Below are 20,820 nucleotides of genomic sequence, written 5' to 3'. Positions count from 1 at the left end.
TAAATGTGAGGACTGAGGAGCGAACCGTAAAGAAGAGTCAGCAGTGGTGAAGAGATTAGAGAAGAGTCAGAGAGAGTAACAAAGATCAAATGAAATTGCGCAAAGACAAAGCATTTTCAAAAGAACAATGAATATATACTTGATGCAAAACGTCATTGTTTTATAAACTCTACTCGTATCGAAAGTTGGAAAACCACTTTGACATCCAATTGGTCAAGATGGGTTGTCGGCAACTAGATTTTCAGGTATTAAAAATAATTAAATTCACAAATTTTTTACTAGCTTAGTTTTATAATAAATGGTAATTTAATACACAATTTTCTATCAATTTAACCTTTCGAGATAAATGGCGGTTTACGTCGTACTCTTAAACAGCTAGACATAAGAGCCTAAAAGTGTGGGAGTACAAGAGCTGGCAAGTTGATTTTTAGCTCGTTTTGCTGTTCCAAATCAGTTGATCGCCAACTTTTTATCTTGAGGATAAGGAATCTCTCTGGCTGCCCTAAGTTGGGGGAAGCTTCGAGCATGTCTTAGGCATCCTATGGAATTGATCTGTCAAGACATGTTTCAGAATATTTGTATGGAGTTTGTTGTCTTCTTGTTTACTTTATGTCTTCATGTTTGGACTTGGCTGTCTCAATTTCCACTTTATTTGCTCTCTCTCTCTCTCTCTCTCTATTTGTTTATAAATCTACAACTTGCTCCATAATGCAAAACTTTGCGTGTATTTAACTCATTTTTCTCAACTCATAATAGAAAAATATATTCCACCCATATGCTTTTATCTTCAATCCATAAAGAATAAGAATTAAATAATAGTGACAAACATTGTAAGGCAATAAAGAAAATCTAATAAACTTTATTGGTGGAGAGTTGTTTGACACCAAATAAAAACCATTAATTTTTGTAATTTGGTAAACTTTCTAAAACAAGAATTGGGTTTCAATGGAATAAAAAATTTAGTTTATTAGTTACTCCATCATTGATGGCTAGTAAATTACCTTAAAAGAGTTTAAAAAATATGGGAAATGCTATGTATTTTTCTAGTCTTTTTAACTGTGATGTGACTTTTAAAATCACTAATAGATTAAAAGTCAATAATAATAATCTAAAATTCAACGATAATTTTAAAAGCCACATCACAGTTGGGAGGACACCAAAAGACACCTAGCATTTCCCTTAAAATATTGATTTGGATATTTTAAACAAAAAAATGGTTAGGAGTTGGTTGAACCAAAATCTTTCATTTTCCAAACAACCAAAAAATTTTATAACATAAAATGACTAAAATGGTGTTGGTGGAGTGGAGGTTAGGGATTTGACCCTTATAATTAGCTTTAAGATTATAATATATACAAATTAATTAATTCAAAGCATTAAATAACAAGTTGTACTTTTAGAAAGGGAAAAATCATATTTAACCTATAAGTTTTTAATTTTTATTTTTTATCTTACTTCGATTTACTCATTGGGTTTCCAGTTTTAAGAATCAGTCCTTAATTTTGCCTAAATTTAAAATAGTATTCTCTGTCAAAATTAATAGTTAGCCATATATATCTCATTTATTATTATTTTCTCCCCTATTTTATTTATAAATTTTATAAATGACTTGCTTGCACTTGTTGATGTCGCATTGCATTGGGTAACTTATATGAACGTGTTAAATGTAGCATATGTGGCCTATGATAATCGTTAACTTTGATAGTAAAATTGATAGAGACACTTATTTTAAATTTGAACAAAATTTAAGGACCATGTTCTTGACATTAAAATTCAATGACTAAATCGAAATTTGATGAAAATTTAAGAGCTAAATATGATTTTTTTTTTTTTTTTTTGCCATAAGTAACTGAGCTTACTCATCATATCTCTAGTAATTCTAAATGATAAGTCATTACATTGTCTATCATGACGGCGCAATTTCTTAAGCCAAGCCTAATTAGTGATTGCTCCGCATCTCAAGGAGTAGTTCAATTGGCTGTGGATCATGCCTCATGAAGCGGAGGTCACTAGTTCGAATCCCTCATCCCCTTCTTATGTGGACATGTCAATATATATATATATATATATATATATATATATATCTTAGGCCAAGCATGCATTTTTAAATAAAATTACAAAAAATGACTTATTTAAGAGTATGTAGGTGAAAATATGACGGTTTAAAAATTGAAAATATTTACATTTTCAAATCGCAAATAATATGAAACATTTAAAAAAAAGGAAAAATTTTAAAATTCAAATGATAATTTTATTAAATGGTTAAATGTATTTTAAAAATTAGATTTTTTTTATTAAATACATTTTAAAATGCTAATTTTTATAACCAAACAAAACAAATACTTGAAAATGGAAGAAAAGTAGAGTGTGGTATGAATGATAAATGAGAGATGAGTGGGGGGTGAAACTGTGAAATAACAAATAGTTCCTGTTTTTACATTTTATATTAATTTTTAAATTACGTTTTATCTATTCCAGCTTGTAACTCAACCCTCACAGTTCATCGAGAGGAGAGAGAAACTAGAGAGAGAGAGGGGAAGAGCTTGTTACAAAGGGGGGAAACGAAGAACAAACCCTAGGAGAGAGAAAGCTTGCTCCGATTTCATTCTCACAAACCTTGTAGCCTTTTCGTTTCGAGATCTCCATTCTTCATTTCAGAGGTATGCTTTCGTTTGTTGAAAAATAAAAACGCATTCGGTTTTTGCTCCCGAAAATCGAATCTGTTTCCATTTCTGTTTACAATTCGTTAAATCAGCTCCAGTTATTTTTTGCTTGTTTTCTAATCTCATACATTGCGACATTTCGTTTGGTTGAATCACTAATTTGCTGCTTCGGAGCTGTATGATTTGTGTATTTTTATATCTATGTTCTGGTTGAAAAAACATGAAAATCTTGAATCTTGGATTTTTGATTGTTTGGGAACTGAGAAAGCAAGCCAAAACCTTAACTTAACTGAGCCTGGCTCAATTAATTTGTTTAGCTAAGGATATAATGTTCGCATTCCCTAGCTTTCTTGTCTGCCGAACAGAGAATTGGGCCTTTTAGTTGTTCTAATTCTCTTTGTGGACTGAAGATCCTAATTGCCAAATGATTTTCTGATATTACTTTCCGGCTGTTATATTTATCCTTATTTTCTGTCATTTAATGACATATTATTTGATAGGGATTGGTTGTGCTTAGGCCATGGCAAATTCCAAGGGGTCATCAAACGTGAGAAATTGGATGTACTCCGGTAAGCATGCTCTGCTTCCTCCTAAAAGTCCATTTCCTAGTGTTTCCCCACCGTATGCCGATTTTGTCCCAAATCCTGCAATTGGATCCAAAGTTGTTCAGAAGCCTAGAGCGGGAAATGCACACCACCAGCGAACTTCCTCTGAGAGCTTTCTCATAGAGGAGCAACCTTCTTGGCTTGATGATCTCCTTAACGAACCGGAAACACCTGTACGCAGAGGAGGTCATAGGCGCTCATCGAGTGATTCCTTTGCTTATATAGATGTAGGAAATGTTTCTAACTTAGATTACACAGCTCAGGATGAGTACATATGTAAAACTTTGATTTCTGCGTCTTCTTGGGGATCTCAAGACTTTGATCAGCACAAAGATGTGCAGCACACTTCATTCTATGCAGACACCAACCTGGCAAAGCAGAAGAATAGGGCATGGGAATCATCTTTAAATGCTGTGACTAACCCAAGCAGCCGTCCTGTCAGGGATAGTACTGTTCATCAGAGTTCAGGATCATCATGTTCACTACAAGAAACTGATGTGGTTCCATCTACAGTAAGAGAAAAGCAGGATCAAGTTGAAACCAGTCCACAAGAGCCCAAAGCTTCTTCTGAAAGAAGGGATGGCTCTCATGCTAAGCCTTCTGCTTCTGAGACGGATACGAAACGGGCTAAACAGTATGTAGCCAATTTAGCTGATCTTTTATATCTAAATAAATATTTGAATTACTTGATACTACTGTTAATATATAGAACTGACACTGGTAGTCGCTTTGACGCTAACTGCTTTTTTCCTGTTGCATATATTTTTCTTTGAATAATAGGCATGTCAAGGATGTACCATACTTTAATCTTTTTATTTTAAAAATTATTATTCTTAACTTATATATATTTTTTTATTATTCTTGAAAGCTTGTTGTATTGTATTTACTGCATCTGGAATGTAGTTAATGTTGTTCAGAATTATAATTTAAATGTTGCTTTTATTGTGGAAAAAAATTGATGGATTTGTGTTCTGTGTTGTATACAATGGATGAAAGGTGTAAATAATTTAGTACTTCCAGAAAAAAGTCTGCTATCTTTTGTTTTGCGTTCTTCAGATTATTTTAGGTAGATTAGATGTTTTCTTTCTACTTTGCTAGCTGTCTGTTTTTTTTTTACATGATTAACTAAGGCCTAAAGCAAAGTAGGTATGCTTGCTTGTATAACCCATTGTGAAGGAAGAACAAATGGAAGGGTGAAAAAAGTAAAGAGAACTGGACTAGGACAACCCCTTTGCTCTTTCGTATCTTAGCTTGTTCTGGGAGTAATCATCAAAAACAACTTGTGAGGACCGAGGAGAGACTTACATCATTATGATTTATTAGTTTGAAAATAATGGATGACCAAAGAATTCTTTCTGATTGGAGGTGAATAAAAGATCTGACTTACCCTCCTTGATAGGATGCAGTGTGCAAAGTTTTGTTCTACCCTTGTTTTCTTTACTAACCAAAAGGTCAATGTTTTCTCCGAGTCTCCAACTCTATACCCTTGTAGAATATATACTGTTACAGGACTTGGACACCATAAGGTATGGAAACACCAGTATAGCAATGTCTAAAGTAGTCGTATATTGATACTGCTAGAAATCCTTTTCCAAACAATGGAATAGTGCTTGAGTGATATAGGTAATACATGTATTTAAGTATGATCATAATAGAAATTGTCTAAGTCACTAGAGCTGGATTGTATATTTTTACAGGAAAACAGGTCAAGATGCATAAAAAAGTGTAACAATTATTTTTTTTTTGAAATGTTTTGCAGTTCTATGTTTCATTTTTAAAGCTAAAATGGAAAACACAGTGAAACTGAGTTGGGTTTATCAAATCAAGTAGCAATGAGATGGAAAAGGGTCCAACAAGAGATTCTGGTAGTTTTTTTTTTTTTATTACCAAGAGTTGCTGGGGAGATCAATATGGTTGTTGCGGAGGGACATCATCATTTTTGGAGGCTGGTTTTTATTATTGGTTAGATATGGAGAATCCCAGATTAAGGGCCTATTTGTGATTGCATTAGGAAGCTTAAAAGGTACTTTTGGTACCTAAAAAGCTGTGCCAAACAAAAAACTGGTATGTTTGGTTAAAAACTCCAAAAATACTTGTTTGAATTTTTTACTCTAGAAAGGGCCAAAAAGCACTTTTGGAAAAAACTTAAAAATGAAGCTTTTTCTAAAAAGCTCTTTTTTAACTTTAAAAGCTCTATTTCTCAATGCAATCACAAACATGCTCTAAGTGGACTTTAGAAGAGGTGAACCCATGGGCTGAATTTGTGGAAGAGCATTCAGGATGTGTGAGAATCTTTCTCTCTATGTATTTGTTAAAATTAGGGATGGTAGGAATGTTTGGTACTTGTACGATATTTGGTGTACGAGGTGTCAAAGGATTGAGTTTTGGAGTCAGTCATATCGCATTTGGGGATGTATGGTGAAGGAACTTGATGGTGGGATATTGGATTCGTGAGACCTTTGCAAGATTGGAGCCAAAGTCAGTTGATGCTTTTCAGATTTATTGTACTCTAGACTTCTATCATGTGGAGGTGAAGATTGTTTATGTTGGAGGCTTTCTAAGAAAGCAAGTTTTGAGGGTAGTTCATTCTGTGAGGCTCGTAGAAGGTTTTTAATGGTTGAATTCAACAGAAGAATACCTTGTGTGCAAAGGTACCATGAAGATAGCATGTTTTGGCTGGACAGCTTATTCAGGCAAGATTTTTAAAATTGAAAAAGAAAAAGAAAAAAAAGAACAAAAGGGAAAAGTTATTGTGGACAAATGTTGCACCTGGAAGGATTGTGGTGGGACAGTAGACAATCTCCTATTACATTTTGCTTGGTAAGATAATTATAGCATTAGCTTTGTCTTCACCTGGGCTGGATTGGGTAATGCATATGTGGACAACTAGGCAAGAGAAGAATAACCATACTTTTAAAGGCACGGAGCTGAACAGGAACTTGTTGAGAAATGTTTTTCTTTGCTCATTATTTGACTGGCTGCACGCTTTTAGTCTGTTCACGTTGCAACTTTTAGATTTTATTGATCTTTTCAGCTGTAATCTAAGAGGATGTAGTATATTTGCTTTGTGCGCTTATTCTTAGAAAATTTTATATCTTAGTGGAAGATTTTTTTTTTTTTTGTTTTGATAGATAATCAAGCATATATTAAAAAGCGTAAGGTGGCCCTAGGTACACAGAAAGTATACAAAAGGACACCAAAAAGAAAAAAACGGAAGCAAAGAAAAACCCACAAAACCCTCAAACCCAAAACCCTCAAAACACCTAACAGCTTTGTAGAAAGAGGAAAGAGAGAGATGACAATTTTGTTGGTTGAAACTCTGTATCCATATAGCGACATAGTGTTTGTACTTGGGGCTGGGAACGAGTCAGACCAGGTCAGAATTTTGGGTATTCCGATTTCCGACCCCCGATGTTTGAAATCCAAGTTTCAATACCCAAGATTTCAAAATTGTTTCTGCTGGCTGTCAGCTATAACGGACACCCAAAAAAAAAAAAAAAAAAAAAAAAAAAAAGAGGGAAGCAAAGAAAAACCCAAAGCAAAAACCCACAAAACCCCCTAAACCCTCAAAACCCTCAAAACACCCAACAGCTTATTAGAAAAAGGAAAGAGAGAGGTGACAATTTTGTTGGTTGAAACTCTGTATCCATACATCGACATAGTGTTTGTACTTGGGGCTAGGAACGAGTCGGACCAGGTCAGAATTTTGGGTATTCTGATTTCCGACCCCCGAAGTTTGAAATCCAAGTTTCAATACCCAAGATTTCAAAATTGTTTCTGCTGGCTGTCGGCTATAATAGACACCAAAAAGGAAAAAAAAAAAAAAAGGGGAAGCAAAGAAAAACCCAAAAGCAAAAACCCGCACAACCCGTAAACCCTCAAAACCATCAAACCCAAAACCCTCAAAACACCCACCAGCTTAGTAGAAAAAGGAAAGAGAGAGATGACAATTTTGTTGGTTGAAACTCTGTATCCATACACCGACATAGTGTTTGTACTTGGGGCTGGGCACGAGTCAGACCGGGTCGGAATTTTGGGTATTCCGATTTCCAACCCCCGAAGTTTGAAATTCCAAGTTTCAATACTTGAGATTTCAAAATTGTTTCTGCTGGCTGTTGGCTATAATGGATCTGGGCGGAATCGGGTTGGGGTCAGGTATTTAACCGACGTAAGAGGAAGGCAGGTACAGTACCTGGCGATACCACCTCGAAAGCGGCCTTCCATATTGATCTGCATCCTTCGCCCTATGCACAAATCGTCCTCGCTTGCCCACCATTGTGAAGCCTCTCTCCATGTCCATGGCCGTTTTCCTAAATTTCTTTTTAGAACTTATACCCACTCAAGAGCCAATATAGTAAATTGATACAAAGGTTTGAAACTGCAATCCAAGCCAACCTGTAACTCAATAACCAAGACTAGACAAACGTAGCCCAAAGTAGAGAAATAAGAATCCCACGATCCAGAACAAGTGTTTGAGAAGAAAGACAATCCACCTGTCAAGCTTACAACACACTGCCAAAAGCAAATGCGCAGGAGAGACGAAGAGAATCAGAAATTAAGTTAGGGTTTCTTGGTGGAAAAAGTTAAATTTATATGACAATGTTTTTAGGGGCAGGACGGGTTGGGTCCATGCGTTTTCTCAAAATCCAATTCCACAAACCAGCCCGATTCATGCGGTTAAAGGAAATCAGGTCTGTGCGCAATAATAATATAAAAGCCATATCCGCATTTTTTGGGGCAGGTCAGTTTGGACTGGGCCGGTTTAGTGGGTTTGGGCGGTTTATGCCCACTCCTATTTGTACTACTGGGAGCATTGATTGGACCATACTCCAATACCTTGGTGGTGCTTGGTATTCATATTCATAGTTCCTGCATGGCAACTTTGCTTAATTTGGGATTTGCAACTAGTTTTTGTTTGAGGTTTCAGGCTACTACTTGATGTTTCTTTTGTTAATAACCAATTTAATTGGTTGTTACGGCTTTGATTTGTGTTCATTTGGTAATTTTAATGATCTTTTTAACAATGAAATTGGTACCTATGGAATAAAAAACATGCAAAAGAGAAGGAAATGTTGCTGTATTCTGGAAGGGGTTTATATCATTAAATTTGAAATGCTATTTGGTGCAGGCAATTCGCTCAACGTTCACGGGTGCGGAAGCTTCAATATATAGCTGAGTTAGAAAGGAATGTACAAGTTTTACAGGCAAGTATTGACAGAGCTTGGAATACTTCATAAGATTGATTTGGTGTTAGATAAGTGGGTTTTATGCTGTACTAAAGATCAATTGTTATTTCTGTGTTACTTCACAGGTAGAAGGGTCTGAAGTTTCAGCTGAACTTGAATTTCTCAACCAGCAGAATCTTATTCTCAGCATGGAAAACAAAGCCCTTAAGCAACGTTTAGAAAATTTAGCTCAGGAGCAGCTTATCAAATACTGTAAGTTTTTGTCGTAATTAAGGTCTTACTATTCCATCATTTATCTGCCTCATTTGTCACTATGGTACTTATATCAGTTTTAATTGCTTGAAATTATTTCCCATTTTTGTGCTTTCTTCTTGTCATATTTCTTTCTTTAGTGCTTTTGCTTGTATTCTTCCTTTGTACTAGTGTTACACCCCTTTAATGCCCGTTTGGCAAAACTTCTGAAAACTCTTTGCACTTTTCAAACTCTGAAAAGTACTTTTCTAACTCAATTTTTAAAATAAACCACAACTTTTTAAAACACAAAACACTATTTTTGAAAAACAAAATACAAGACACTTTTTAGGAAACTTCCCACATGTTCATATAGGAATGTTTTGAAAGCAGGTGCTCATTTCTTCAGGTGTGGAGACTGGCTTTGTTACTTATTAAATAAAATTTAACAAGTGGAGGCTCTCATCCACACCCCTTCATCGGTGATGGTTCGCCCCTCCCACAGAGAGGGGTATGTGGACTCCACTTCCTCCCTCCAATGAAGGGGTGGCAGCCACCACCCTTGGAGTCAAACTCCAGCAATTGCGCTTTTTTTTTTTTTTTTTTTTTTTTTTGCTTCTTTGGAATTGTTTCTTTTGTATTTTGAAAACACTTCTCTGTTTGTGCTTTCCAGAAACACATTTCAGTTTACGAGACAAATTTTCTTCTATGGACTCCAGGGGCAACCCCTTCACAGAAAACACTTCACAATTTTCACTTTTTCAAAAAACTCTTTTCATAACCTTACATTTTTAAGCGGAAATGTAAAATTCATAGTTAGAGGAGATATGAACCAAACTACATTTGGACTTGATGTGTAAGTGCAGTTTGAGGATGATTAGAAACCGAAAAAGAGGCTGACGAGGAACAACATTGAATTGACTTTAAAGGAGTAAGAAAACATGTCGGAATTTTTTAATGGTGACAGTTACGCCTATTTTTAATTTGGGCAAGGTGGTAGGACATTGTCAGAACTCAGGAGTAAGCCACATGGTTGCACTTTCCAAAAATTTTCTCATTGAGCTGGCTGGCAATCTTTTTAAATTGAAGGTTTCATTAACATCTCAATGCTAAATTAGGATAAAAGCTGAATGTTCCATTTTCTTGTCCATATGATAATCCTAGTCATTCTTATACTGACACAAATAAATACAAATGGGGCTGGCATTGGGCTCTGATATCATCTTAGAACATCCAACTAGAAAGTTTAGCTATTAGGTGGAGTAGCCTAAGCCCAACTCATGTATAAATGTATGAAGGTCCACACTCAAACAATAATAGCCGTTTTGCGCTCTTGAAACTCATAGACTGAAGATTTATTGCTACTTCACCTAGTCATGTCATTCTGTATGATCCTGGCTCAGGAGGAAAGCTAGCTATATGCTTAACATATACTTTTTAGATAATGAATGTAAATGTTGCTCTATGCCTAGGAATTAAGGAAGAATTTCTTATGTCTGGTGATGAAATGGTGATGGGTTTAGCTACAAACAGAATAAGACGGATTATTAAACAAAATATGCAAAAGATAATGATTTAACAGTAACTTTCCATCTGATCTGAAGGTGAATTTTTAGCTGGGTAATGATTATCTTTATATGCTACTTGTAAAAGAATATGTACCATATTTTTCATTAGATAAGACAAAAATTCATTTTTCAGAAGTGTTTGCTGCTTGGTTGTGAGGTAGGTCATGACTAAACTGCTGTGGGAATGACTTGCTTCTCTTCTCAAGAAAAGCTTTTAGCACACTTTTTGCTTGGTTATGATGTTTCATTCTATTCATGCCATTCTACTTTTTACTGATTAGATAACTTGCCAAATGTAGTGGACGTGTTACACTGCATTTGGCAACCAGGTCGTTTGCTTTTATTCCTGTTTTCAAGAATTTAGCAGACATGTTATGCTGCTTTTTACTGGTTATAATTTGTATTCTGAAACCATGGATAAATAGATTCTGTTCCTGAAAATGATCCACAAAACAAGCAGTCCTTGGGAGCATAGATCTCCTTATGGATGCATTTGATCTTTCTTACATTTTCTGGGTAAATGTTGTACTAACACACCAACAGGGTATTGATTCACATTAGAAGGCAATTCAAAGATTAAAAAGACCAAAATAAATCCAGAATGATATCACTGATCTGCTATGTCATGGACAGCAAAAAGTTATATACATATATACATTCCATTATTATGGAAAGAGACTAAAATATGGTTGGCCATGTTCAGTGGAGCAAGAAGTATTGGAGAGGGAGATTGGGAGGCTACGAGCCGTGTATCAGCAACAGCAACAGCAGCCATCTTCTAGCCATCGACGCACTAACAGCAGAGACCTAGATTCCCAATTGGCTAACCTCTCTTTGAAACACAAGGATGCCAATTCAGGCCGTGACCCAGTGACTGGTCCACTTCGCATTTAGATCTGTGATCTGTCCGGAGCTGTGTTTTCTGTGCCTTCATTTCATCAATCGGCACTGCCATGTCTGTAACCAAATTTGTTTTTCCCCATGTACGCGATAAAGCCGAGCACCTCCGGTCTTGGTGCCCTCTTGCCAGCTTTGTGCATTTTGATTTGTAGCCATTTCATTCCCATTTCTGTTTATTAAGTTGATATCTTCATGTGCACCTGGTAGTCGTTGCTGGAAAATTATTCGATTTCTAGCAGGTGACTTATCGGAGGTGGTAACTCAAAACAGATTCGAGGTATCGGTCCGCCCCGTCCTGTATGCTGCAGAGAAATAATCAATCCATTAAAGTTGTTGTATGCTCCATATTTTTTTGCCCATTTAACTGTTGCAGAATTCACCCTAGTGCAAACATCTTTAGGACTGGATGTGCATTACTTGTAACGCAGTAGGGTAAAGATAATGTTTACTTGTAAAATGCTTCTAATGAAATCCATGGTTGTTGTTTTTGGGTTTTATTCCAGTATGGTGAGAAAGTTGACTTAGTTGAATGCTGATTGGGCAGGTTGTCTACTTTTTCTTTCACTTTGGCACTCCCCCATCACAAAATTATTTATTATAACAAAAAAGAATGTGCATAACAAAGAGGGTGTTAGGCAGATGCAACAAAACTACTAGGATGAATGATTTGAGGTTAAGGGCGTTGGTGGGAAAGAAATAATATTGTTGCTTGAACAGATAACAAATTTCCTTTTCCCAAGCATAAAGAAAGGCATATACTTAATGCAATGTTGGATGACATTCACTATATTAGATTTAGTTGCTGAGAGGTATTTAATATCCAAAAAAACTCTTTACTGGCTGATTTATAAATGATCAAAGGGTTATTAGACCTTGTCAAGTTAATTTTATAGAATATTTGTTGGATGTTTGTGTGGTATATACTAATTAAAAAATAAAAATAAAATCTCAAAGTTAGAGTTATGTCAAAAATTTTAAATACCATTTAAGATCGAATTTGATTTTTGCTGAAAAACTGAGTCCATATCCGACCTTGCCTCTGTCTACCATTGGAAGCAGATCCGATATTGACTCGTGCAAGTCGGCATCAAAATCGGGTCAGCGGTTGAAATATTGGAAAGTTACTTCTTTTTTTTCAAGCGTTTCCATGTGTATTTTGGATTTAGGTAACTTTGAGGGTGAATATGGAGATGGACGTGCAAGAAATGGAACATAAAGAAGTGGCTTGAATGAGGTTGTTTACAAGAGAGATTTGGCAGGTTGTGGATTGGAAATGACAAGTAAGAAAGCTGATGGGATGTGGGTTGAGTTGGAATTGGATATTCAAAGGAAGAAGGCATTGGGAGTTGACATGTTTGATTATCTCTAACAACACAACAACACAACACTACTTTACCTTTTTCCTATTTCAGTCTTGAGGGATTTTTTTTTTTTTTTAATCGAATAAGGAGAGGGTTATAGGGTGTTAAGAATGAGATTATTAAGCCCTAGTTTTTCCAAAGAGCAAATTGGTAGCCATTGGAGATTTTAACCTCATCTCTCCGGTTAGAATACAATTTTGGTTCATATAAGGTTTTAAACTTTATAATTTTGTGTTAAGTAACTCAGCTTAATAAATGAGCTCAAGACTAACATGCTTCTCAATCTATTTTCTGGAAAGAGGTCTCCCTTCCCTCCCCCCTTTGAGAAATTTTCCTTCTCCCAAGTGAGAGCCTTCCCTTCCTTGTAAGTTTATGGAAGAACGGATCCCTAAGGGGTTGACTCAAGTGGTAAGGGCCTTGGTCTTGGTGGTATTTCCATCAAGTCTAAGGTTTGAATTTTTTTGGGTGCAAATAATTTTTTGAGGCTAGTTCACCGGCAAAGTTAGAGTATTACCTGATCCAAGTCAGAAATTTACTCGACAGAGGTAAGTTAACGAAGTAGTCCTACCTTGAAGGGGTTCCTTGTCATAAAAAATAAAAATAAAAAATGTATGGAAGGAAGGAAGAGCTCCTCCTTCCTCCCCTATATGTCATCCATCGGGCATTATCCTCAACTAATGTTTCTCTTGAAGATCAAAAGTTCTTGAAATTTATTTGCTTTTCCATCGTGTAAAATATTTTTTAATTTTTATGCAATGGATCCCAACACATGACCACAGACACAAGCCGTTGATATTTGGATCATCGAGCCTTGTGGGTGGAAGCCTAACGAGTGAAAGGCAAAGGATGGCAGCTTAGGTTTTCCAACCTGCTTATCTTAAGTTCCACCCTTTTTTCTTTTCTTAAATTAAGACTTCCGAGATGTTTGACTATGAATTACAATTGATGTATTGTGTAATGTTTGAAACTATTGCTCACAACATTTATTGATATGTAATATGCATAACCCTACCATAGCCAGGGGCGGAACCAAAACTTTAGATGAGGGATAGAAAAATTAAAAATTAAAAATTAAAAAAATTAAAAAAGAAAAAAAATTTAGAGGATTTTCTTTTTTAATTTTTTTTGAAATATTTAAAAATTTTGGGGGTTAGTGCCGCCAAAGCTAGGGGTAGTTCCATCCCTGTAGGTAATTGTTCTATGTTTGGTTATGAAACTCTACACTTGTATGGCTTAAGAACTTGTGTTTTTCCATATATAAATACTACTGTAGAGAAAATGAAAAAACAAAAAGAAAAAAAAAAAAAAGAAATACTAAAATATAATAAAAACTCCACATTTTGCCCATAAAAGTTCATGTGGCAAAATGTCACATCATAATTTTTGTGGAGGGAAAAAGACAACAAAAAGAAGATGTGGCATCTTGCCGCATAGACTTTTATGGACAAAATATAGAATTTTTATTAGATTCTAGTATATATATATATATATATATATATATATATATATATTTCATGTTTGTAAGCAGCCCTGCAAAATGCAGCAACATTCTCTATTTGTTAGACCTGATCTATAATTTTCTAAATTTTTCTTCTGTTTTATATACTTGCTGGGGCATCCAACCAACATCCTATAATTGACCACTTTTTCTGTTTTATTTATTTTTTATTTATTTTTTTATTTTTTCCAAGATTACCAACCTAATAAACCCATCTAAGACAGCAGCTACAATGTCAGGAACTGTCTACAATAATTCCCACAAAGTGGATGTTGGTGAATTCAGAAATCCAGTTGCATATATAATAACCAACTAACTCTCGGAATCTGTTGTTTTAGTCTTCAATATCAGCCCAAATGTCTGTGTCTTGTCACTATTGTCTACTTTTGCCTAGTTTTTCCTTGTTTTTACAATAAATTATACAATTTGTCTACATGATCTCAATTATTTGTTTTTAAATTATGAGCAAATACACTAATAAATGAGTATTGTATTTATAATCATGAGTTCTAATCTCTAATGCAGACACTTTCTGCTCAAAATACTACTACAAGCAATAACAACAAGAGAAGAATCAAAGGCCTTGCTGTGGCACTATGACCACTGTTGGGGAGCCTAGGGTATTGATCTGGAGGGGGCATGACACATTCATCTCCATTAAACGAAATTCTTCTTGGGAAACTCCATCCTTCTCTAAATGTGAAGATACCTGGATCTTTGTGCAGTAGCATCTCGCTTTGTACATTTCCGCTCGGTCCCGATTGAAGTAACATCTCATTGTAGTATGGAATCCCCCAAAACATTCCTGTATCATCTGAGAAAATACATTGAAAAGCTTAGTAACAGAAGAATAGTCCCATTAAATCTTAACTTGACATTTTTTGGTTTAACTTACTGATGTTTCCATAAGGGCTTAGGGGCTGGTAGTTGAAGCTGAAAACTTGAGTGACATTTCTGAAGTTGGGGTGGAGTACCACCAAGTTCCACTTGGAATAGTTTTTGACAAAATTTAGATTTGTGATTGTGATCTTGACCCTCCAATATTCTCTGTAACTTTGTTTCACATGCCAATGCACCTTTATAGGGCACATGTGCTGAGAACACCTCACCAAAGGTTGTTCTTCTTCTTCATTGGCATGTGGTAGCTCTAACAGAGGAAGAGCTTTAGCAGACCTGCAATTTTTAGGACAGAATGGAACAGATGCCTTGAAAATGAGGAAAAAAAGGAAGTAATATATAAGACATAGGAATAGTGAGGTGCTTGGAAGCAGCAACTAAAAGAAATGAAACTTCAGATTGTCACTGAAGTTTCTTCCAGGTCCAAATCCATAAGGGAACTACTAGAACTTCAAAAAGGAGAAAAGAACTATTGGAAATTGGAATGCGAAATATTAGAAAGAGCAAATAGGGTTTACTTTACACATTTTGCTCCAGCCAGTTCTTGGCAATTACAGCTGCACTGGGGGCAAGGAACAATGGTATTATTGTAGAATGCAGACAAGGAAACACAACATTTCGGCGTAGGTGATGCTCGAAATTGCGAGTAAATACAGGTTACATTCCAAGTATCTGCCATAAACCCGCTCAAATATGTCATGAATAAAGTAAACAATCATTAAACCATACAATATAATCTGTGAGAATATCCACCAGAAATTAATTTTCTTGGTAAGCCTTCATTTGTGTTAATGATTTCTTAGACTGAAGTTTTACAATTACTAAAGAGGGGGGGGGGGGGGGGGGGGGGGGGGGGGGGGTGTGGTTGGGTGTGGTGGAAGAAGAGTCTTCTATTTAGGGACAGCCTGTATCCTTTAGGAAAGATGAACCACTTAAGATTGCCAGTTACAACACTACAGAAAGGTGTTCTACATTGTCTTCTACTAGGTTCAGAAATCCAATGTTTTTCTGAGAGATTAAGAATCCAATCAACAGAATTCTTACACTTTGCAATCAGAAACCAACAGATCCCAAGTACATTGCTACTTATCAAAATGATCACTCTCAGTCTCTCACCAAAGTCAATGAAAAGGCTTAGCACAAGAAAAGTATCTAGAAACTTAAATAATTACCAAGAGCTTGTGTCCATCGACGGCTTCCATCCTCTTTGAACTTGCTTGGGGGAACCTGAAATGGGTCTCCACAGGTATAACCAGGAAGACCAAGATTGAAATTTACTGGCATGAAGCCATCTGATGTATTGTTACCAGAAGCTTTGTTAACATTCATCCGAAGAGCAGCAACATACATGCTATGATCTTGTGTCATGGAGGTTAGCACCCCTCCCTTGCAACAATTTGCAACCTGCTTGTTATATTGTGCTCCTGGCATGAGATCAACAATCACTGGCTGCTTCTCACAACAATGAGGAAGCACTGGACCCCTGATTCTAGAGCAGTTCCCTTGCTGGGTGGCCTCTGCTCCCCATATCTCCCATATTGCCTCATCACCTTTCCATGTCCAACTCAATTTCCAACCAGGCTGCTCTATATGTCGGAATAGTTGGAAATTGTGAAGTGATACTCTTACCTATAAATATAGAAACTAAATAAGCTGACATCTCAGCCAAAATGCATGATTATGTTGGTGAACTTTGTTGCTGCAAGCTAGGTTTTAGCATTTGCTTGAGAGAGAGAGAGAGAGAGAGAGAGAATATAAAGTAATTTCTACTTAGGATGTATGATTTCAAATACTGCTTAACCTCTCAGAAAACAAAAAATATTACAAAATGGAACATCAAGTAAAAGCTAAGACAACAACAGACCAATCAAGTTTTTCTCCTTTTTATTTTTTATTTTTTTTAATTATTATTTTGGTTACTAAATACACAACTCACATTGTTATGAGATTGAATCCATGACCTGAAATCACCACCCTTTACTTGAGGAGGAGGTGATGTCATTTAATCTAAGCCACTAAGTTCAAGTAACTCATTGGATATAAAGGAAAAGAGTTGAGTAACTTATAAAGATATTCTGTTTTAGACATTGAATATTTCATGTCCATGCTAATTGTTTGAAATGAGAATTTGGGTAAAAATTATTAGGTAGATTAAAAATGAAAGATGGGGTTTGATCCACTAATGAAAAAGCTATGATGCTACAAATCAACTTGCATACAAGCAGCCAAAAAGTTACCCAGTGATCTTCTTAAATTTAATGGTGAAGAGTTGCATTGGCCCTGATTATAATGAATGATATGCCATAAGGTCATAAATTCAATAACTCTGCCACACAAAAAATGGTATTAAATGGCCCTGTTACTCTTGGAGTGAGTTTGACATTGCAATTTCATAGACTAAAGACGCAATTTTAAATCAAATTGCATAAAATGTATCGTTTGGGGGTGAATTTTTTAAAAATTGCGATTTAAAAAGTTGGAAAAATATGTGCTTTCAAATCGCAAGGAGGCGAGTTTTAAAAAACGGACTGTTTTAAAGACTAAATTGCAATTTTATTAAATGTTTTTGTCTTTTTTAAAATTGCGTTTTCAAATTGTAATTTTTGAGATCACAAACCCAAACATACCCTTGATTCGGTATCACTTTACAATTTTTAGTAAATGAAGACTATTCCAAAGATGTAAGTTTTCTTTTAAAAATTGTTTGATGAAATTTTCAAACAATATGTATCTAAAATCAAACAATATATGTCGGAGTAAAGAAAATCAAAAACTCTATCAATTCATTAATCCAGCACATATAAATATTCAACAAGTAATAGAAAGAGAATCATAATTTGCATTTTATGGGATTAACCGTGTTGAATTTTTGGGGGCAATGTGGTAATTGAGATTTCTACTCTAACCATTCAAACCATGCCACGTTGCACTGCAAAGTTATATTACCCTTTACCTAGCCCTAGCCAATCGCTTCCAGGCAGATGAAAAGACAAGCCAAGAAGTACACTGTCTTCCTTAAAAAAGCACAAACGTTGTAAAGGCCAACAGCGTTCACATGAAAAATAATAAAAATTTATAAACAAAAGATAAATAAAAAAAGACAAGAAAGAGAATTTAGATTTTTTTAAAAAATTTTAAATTTTGTTTATTTTAATTAATTTAAAAATAACGTTGGTATGGGAAAATGGGACAGTGTGGTCTAATTAGAGGCTACTCTTCGGATTGTTTAAATCATCAAAACCCAGAGCGTTTCAGAGAAGTGGCATAAAAATAAGAATAATTGAAGAACTTACATCATATGTATTTCCATTATCGATCATGAGATCCCATGTAATGGTTATATTTGCATGAGGATCCAATGGGTCGTACCCATCTGCATATCAACCAAATAGACCCCAAAATATCAAGGAAAGGAAAAAAAAAATAATTGAAATAAAATAAAGAAGCCATTAAATTAATAATATAAAAAGAAAAAAGGTACTTACAAGAAGGTGAGATTGTGGTGATAGCAAAGAAGAAGATGAAAATCAAGAGCAAACCCATTGGCCTTCGATAAACAAACAAAAATGGGTTCATTTCCAAAATCCAAAAATCAAATCATAAAAAGGTGACATCTTTAGAAAATCTGAGCTGTTTGTGTATGGGGGGTTTGTTCGAATCAGCACTGGAAAGAAAGAAAGAGGAAAATGAATGAACAAAACCTGAAGTAACGCAGGGTGTGTGGGGTGTTTGTCAAATATCACTCTTCCTCTCTCTCTCTCTCTCTAAAACAAAAACAAAGAAAGTAAGGAAATAAATAAATAAATTACAATTAATGTTGTTATGGGATATACCAAATTGGGGTGGGATTAGAATTACGTATGTGACTTCAATTTTTCGAGTTTTTCCACGTTCAAAGATCACGCCTTCTGTGATCCGCGGCATTTGGGCCGTTTGAGTCCTTCACTCTCTCCCTTTTTTTATTTATTTTAATTTATTCAAGCTTTCATGCAGTTCTGTTTGTTTGTGTTTTTTTAGTGTCCCTACTATGCGGTCCGTATGTAAACTCCACATTTTGCAGTATCCAATAGTTGATTGACACGTCACCTTATCGTACAAATACACAATATAACTGAAACACCTAACAAATATATATATATATATATTTTTTTTTTTGTGTTTGTGTTTGCAATTTATTCACCCTATTATATTATGCAATTCAACCTTAAGACTTGGGTTTGCTTTTTAATTTGAATGGTTGACTGCCTGGCCGAGATAACAATTTAAAGTGCGTGCAAAAAAAAAAAAAAAAAAATAGGATAAGAGCTTGTCGGAGCAAGCCAGTGGGAATGACTCTAATGGTTAATCATATATATATATATATATATATATATATATATATATATAAAAGGGGAGTTTAGACGTAGAAAGTGCTTAGAATTGCGACATGTGTCCATATATATATATTTCATAATTGTCTGCCAATGCCCTATCTCATCTTTTTGATAAATGTTAGAGCACTTGCCCTTCTATATTTTTAGATGCATACTTTCTAATGTGCTGTTAAAAATTATCATTAAATCTAAAATTTAATAATAATGAATTCAAAATCTAATAGTAATTTTAGTATCACATTTGGGAATGTGGGAGTGGGAGTAGGAATGAGACTGTTTGTAATATTTCTTCATCGTTTAATCAATTCACTAGAATCCTCTACACTTCATTTGAAACTGATAGTATCTATTTAATTGTTAGGATTTAAAGTTTGTACATCGAACAATGTATATATGTCATATTATTTAAAATTTTTAAAAGACATGTCAACATTGACTTTACGTACACTGTTAGATACACAAACTTTAAATATTAGCTAAAAATTGATACTATCAATTTCATTTAAAATAGAAAAGATTTTTGTCCTTCATTCTAAGACCCCCGTTTTCTTCTCCATGGAGATTGATCATGTTATGGAATGCAAAGGGCGAAGGTGGTAACTGAAATATTGTTAAAAACCACACTTTTATCTCCTCGCTATTTCATTTTGCTAACATGATAGTGTCAATTAATCTTTGGATTGGACTTGTTAAAACATCAAGACTTTATTAGCACTACCATTACATCACACTACTAGTAATGTGAAGGAATTCGCTAGGTCTCATGAAAATAAATATAAGTAAATGCATGTATTCTCTTAGTTGACGACATACACTGATAGTTAACAACAAAATTGAACTAGTCATTCTATAATAAATATGGTCGATGTCTTGACTTATCTTTAGTCAATTAAGGACAAAGTTTTTTGAAATGCATATCTAAATCATATCTTCTTCTTTTCTTTTTTTTCTTTTTTTTTTCTTTTTTTTTTTTTTTTCTAAATCACATCTTTTTTAAGAACAATTATTTCTTACTCTAAAAAAATTTTAAAATATTTCTTACTCTAAAAATAGTCAAAACGTAATATCGAAAAAAAAAAAAAAAACTTAAAATTGAAACTTTTTTTGAAAAACTTTTTTTTTGTTTTTCTTACTTTAAAAGCTCTACTTTTTAATACAATTCTAAACATGTTCTAAGATTTTGAAGCGTACCGTGCACGGTGGTCCGTGACTTGGGAAATAAAAGTCGCTACTTGACACAAGGCCAACGACTCCTAAATCTATAGCCACAACTGTAATACATCTTGGCAAATTATTGTGTGTTGCTCGCATAATGTTTGATTAATTGGTTGTGTGATTTTTATCTTCTACATATATGTTGGTGCATTTTTTATTGTCAAGTGGACTGGACCACATGTACAACGACATAACTGAAAGTCTACACAATACAATGACAAAAATTTCCTCCAAACTCTGTCGATATGTTAATCAACTTTTCTGTTCCAATCAACGGAGCAAGGCCAACTCCTAAAAGAAAAGAAAGTGCAAACATGGATGCT

At 34.8% G+C, this 20,820-nt stretch overlaps 2 protein-coding genes across 3 annotated transcripts; one reads left to right on the top strand and one right to left on the bottom strand.

Moving 5' to 3' along the window:
- The first annotated feature begins 2,491 nt into the window (after positions 1-2,491).
- Positions 2,492-11,650, top strand: LOC132181594 (basic-leucine zipper (bZIP) transcription factor family protein). 2 transcript variants are annotated; one of them, XM_088513349.1, is made up of 5 exons: positions 2,492-2,660; positions 3,181-3,902; positions 8,397-8,472; positions 8,580-8,706; positions 10,957-11,650. In XM_088513349.1, exons 2-5 carry the CDS (start codon positions 3,184-3,186, stop codon positions 11,145-11,147), a joined length of 1,113 nt encoding a protein of 370 aa, XP_088369475.1. In that variant the 5' UTR covers positions 2,492-2,660; positions 3,181-3,183; the 3' UTR covers positions 11,148-11,650. The 2 variants fall into 2 exon arrangements, with proteins under 2 accessions (XP_088369475.1, XP_059450829.2); XM_059594846.2 differs by having other exon boundaries at positions 3,164-3,902.
- Positions 11,651-14,548: 2,898 nt separating this feature from the next.
- On the bottom strand, positions 14,549-18,646 carry COBL6 (COBRA-like protein 6 precursor). The gene is made up of 6 exons (XM_059578172.2): positions 18,395-18,646; positions 18,203-18,282; positions 16,082-16,538; positions 15,428-15,581; positions 14,908-15,185; positions 14,549-14,826 (listed from the first exon to the last, which is right to left on the bottom strand). The coding sequence occupies exons 1-6, from the start codon at positions 18,483-18,485 to the stop codon at positions 14,549-14,551; spliced, it is 1,338 nt and encodes a 445-aa protein (XP_059434155.2). The 5' UTR covers positions 18,486-18,646.
- Positions 18,647-20,820: the final 2,174 nt, after the last annotated feature.

The sequence above is a fragment of the Corylus avellana genome, chromosome 2, assembly GCF_965113065.1.
Source record: "Corylus avellana chromosome 2, dhCorAvel1.hap1.2, whole genome shotgun sequence".
Taxonomy (NCBI): domain Eukaryota; kingdom Viridiplantae; phylum Streptophyta; class Magnoliopsida; order Fagales; family Betulaceae; genus Corylus; species Corylus avellana.
The sequence above is the reverse complement of the archived record's forward strand: the minus strand, read 5'-3'. Positions and strand labels throughout refer to the sequence as shown.

Excerpts from the sequence above, each read along its gene's own strand:
- LOC132181594 (XM_088513349.1), top strand. The coding sequence starts at position 3,184 with ATGGCAAATTCCAAGGGGTCATCAAACGTGAGAAATTGGATGTACTCC. Across the intron at positions 8,473-8,579 it reads GGAATGTACAAGTTTTACAG|GTAGAAGGGTCTGAAGTTTC; the intron begins GCAAGTATTGAC and ends GTTACTTCACAG. Across the intron at positions 8,707-10,956 it reads GGAGCAGCTTATCAAATACT|TGGAGCAAGAAGTATTGGAG; the intron begins GTAAGTTTTTGT and ends GGCCATGTTCAG.
- COBL6 (XM_059578172.2), bottom strand. The coding sequence starts at position 18,485 with ATGAACCCATTTTTGTTTGTTTATCGAAGGCCAATGGGTTTGCTCTTG. Across the intron at positions 18,283-18,394 it reads CACCACAATCTCACCTTCTT|ATGGGTACGACCCATTGGAT; the intron begins GTAAGTACCTTT and ends GTTGATATGCAG. Across the intron at positions 15,186-15,427 it reads GCTGGAGCAAAATGTGTAAA|GTCTGCTAAAGCTCTTCCTC; the intron begins GTAAACCCTATT and ends TAAAAATTGCAG.